This window comes from Propithecus coquereli, unplaced genomic scaffold, assembly GCF_000956105.1.
Source record: "Propithecus coquereli isolate 6110/MARCELLA unplaced genomic scaffold, Pcoq_1.0 Scaffold117, whole genome shotgun sequence".
In the NCBI taxonomy this organism is placed as follows: Eukaryota; Metazoa; Chordata; class Mammalia; order Primates; family Indriidae; genus Propithecus; species Propithecus coquereli.
Genome location: NW_012135747.1, coordinates 1,662,319 through 1,663,719, shown reverse-complemented (window position 1 = coordinate 1,663,719; position 1,401 = coordinate 1,662,319). Strand labels below are relative to the sequence as shown.

Here is a 1,401-nt window from a genome sequence, read left to right as displayed (position 1 = left end):
AAGATTAAAAAACAATGCAAAAAGGCACAGACTGGTGTTAGGGTGCTGTCAGTTGCAGGTATGAGCTATATACTTCATTTTCCCCCTTTTTTCCAAATAGAATGCCCAGTGTTTACATGGAGACATTGCACAATCACAAAGAGAAATTACACTGAAAGGCTTCAGAGAAGGTAGTTTTAAAGTTTTGGTGGCAACCAATGTGGCTGCCCGTGGTTTGGACATTCCTGAGGTTGACCTGGTGATCCAAAGTTCTCCTCCTCAGGTATGAAATGGGATTTGATTTGGGGAAAATAAGAGCAATTTTATAAATTCCCATTTTATTTACAAGGTATTGCTTGGAATGTGAAAAATATGTCATCTATTGCTCTTAGCCATTTTTTGTTAGTGTGTTAAATTGATTAGAATCTGATATCTTTGCGAATGATTAACTTTATTGTTTGGATTTGGAGTGTGGAACAAAATCATGTAAGAGAATTGTAAAAAGTTGCCATATAAAGAATCCTAAAATGAAGTGGATCAAAAGTTTTTAAATCATATGCTCTTTACCCCAAAATTCACACATATAAATTCTTTGAGATGTTGAAAAGAGCAATAGGATTGAAATAAAAATGTTATTATTATCATTAGCATTATTATTTGGGTGCCATAATGACTGGAATTGCCATATTTTTTTAAAGTTTTACCTCTGTTATCTTTAGGATGTTGAGTCCTATATCCATCGCTCTGGACGCACAGGTAGAGCTGGCCGGACAGGGATCTGTATATGTTTTTATCAACCAAGAGAAAGAGGTCAACTAAGATATGTGGAACAAAAAGCAGTAAGTAGAGTTAAATTATTTTGGGCTTATTATCTAAATGGTGCCTTAGAAAAGAGCTCTTTTTATATTTGTTCTTACAAGTAGATCTTTATAACTTTTCTCGGTTTAAGCTGCATTTGGATGTGAAGCATGTGGAAATCTAAATTTATATTAGCTGTAAGACTTCTTTTTAATACAGCTTTTATTGTGAAGACAGAAGAGCTGACTTTCTCATTTTTCCCTTGATCCTAAAATCAAAAGTGCATTGTGATTTCAGTACCTCTTAGTCCAGCATTGTAAATGGGTGACTGTAACATTATCTTAGTGTAAGGCTGGGCATGGTGGCTCACACCTGTAATCCTAGCCTGAGAGGCCAAGGTGGGAGGATCTCTTGAAGTCAGGAGTTCTAGACCAGCCTGAGCAAGAGTGAGACCTGTCTCTACTAAAAACAGGTGTGGTGGCACGTGCCTGTATTCCTAGCTACTCGGGAGCCTGAGGTAGGAGGATCACTGGAGCCCAGAAGTTTGAGGTTGCTGTGAGCTAGGCTGACTCCACGGCACTCTAGCCCGGGCAACAGAGCCAGACTCTGTCATGAACAAACATT

General features: G+C 38.1%; 1 protein-coding gene across 1 annotated transcript in view; it reads left to right on the top strand.

The window, feature by feature from the left end:
* LOC105821727 (ATP-dependent RNA helicase DDX50-like) overlaps positions 1–1,401 on the top strand; it is a 32,304-nt gene that overhangs the window by 21,307 nt on the left and 9,596 nt on the right. The window contains exons 7-8 of the mRNA XM_012658494.1: positions 101–262; positions 699–827. Coding sequence (XP_012513948.1) covers positions 101–262; positions 699–827 — 291 coding nt within the window. The remainder of the gene's footprint in view (positions 1–100; positions 263–698; positions 828–1,401) is intronic.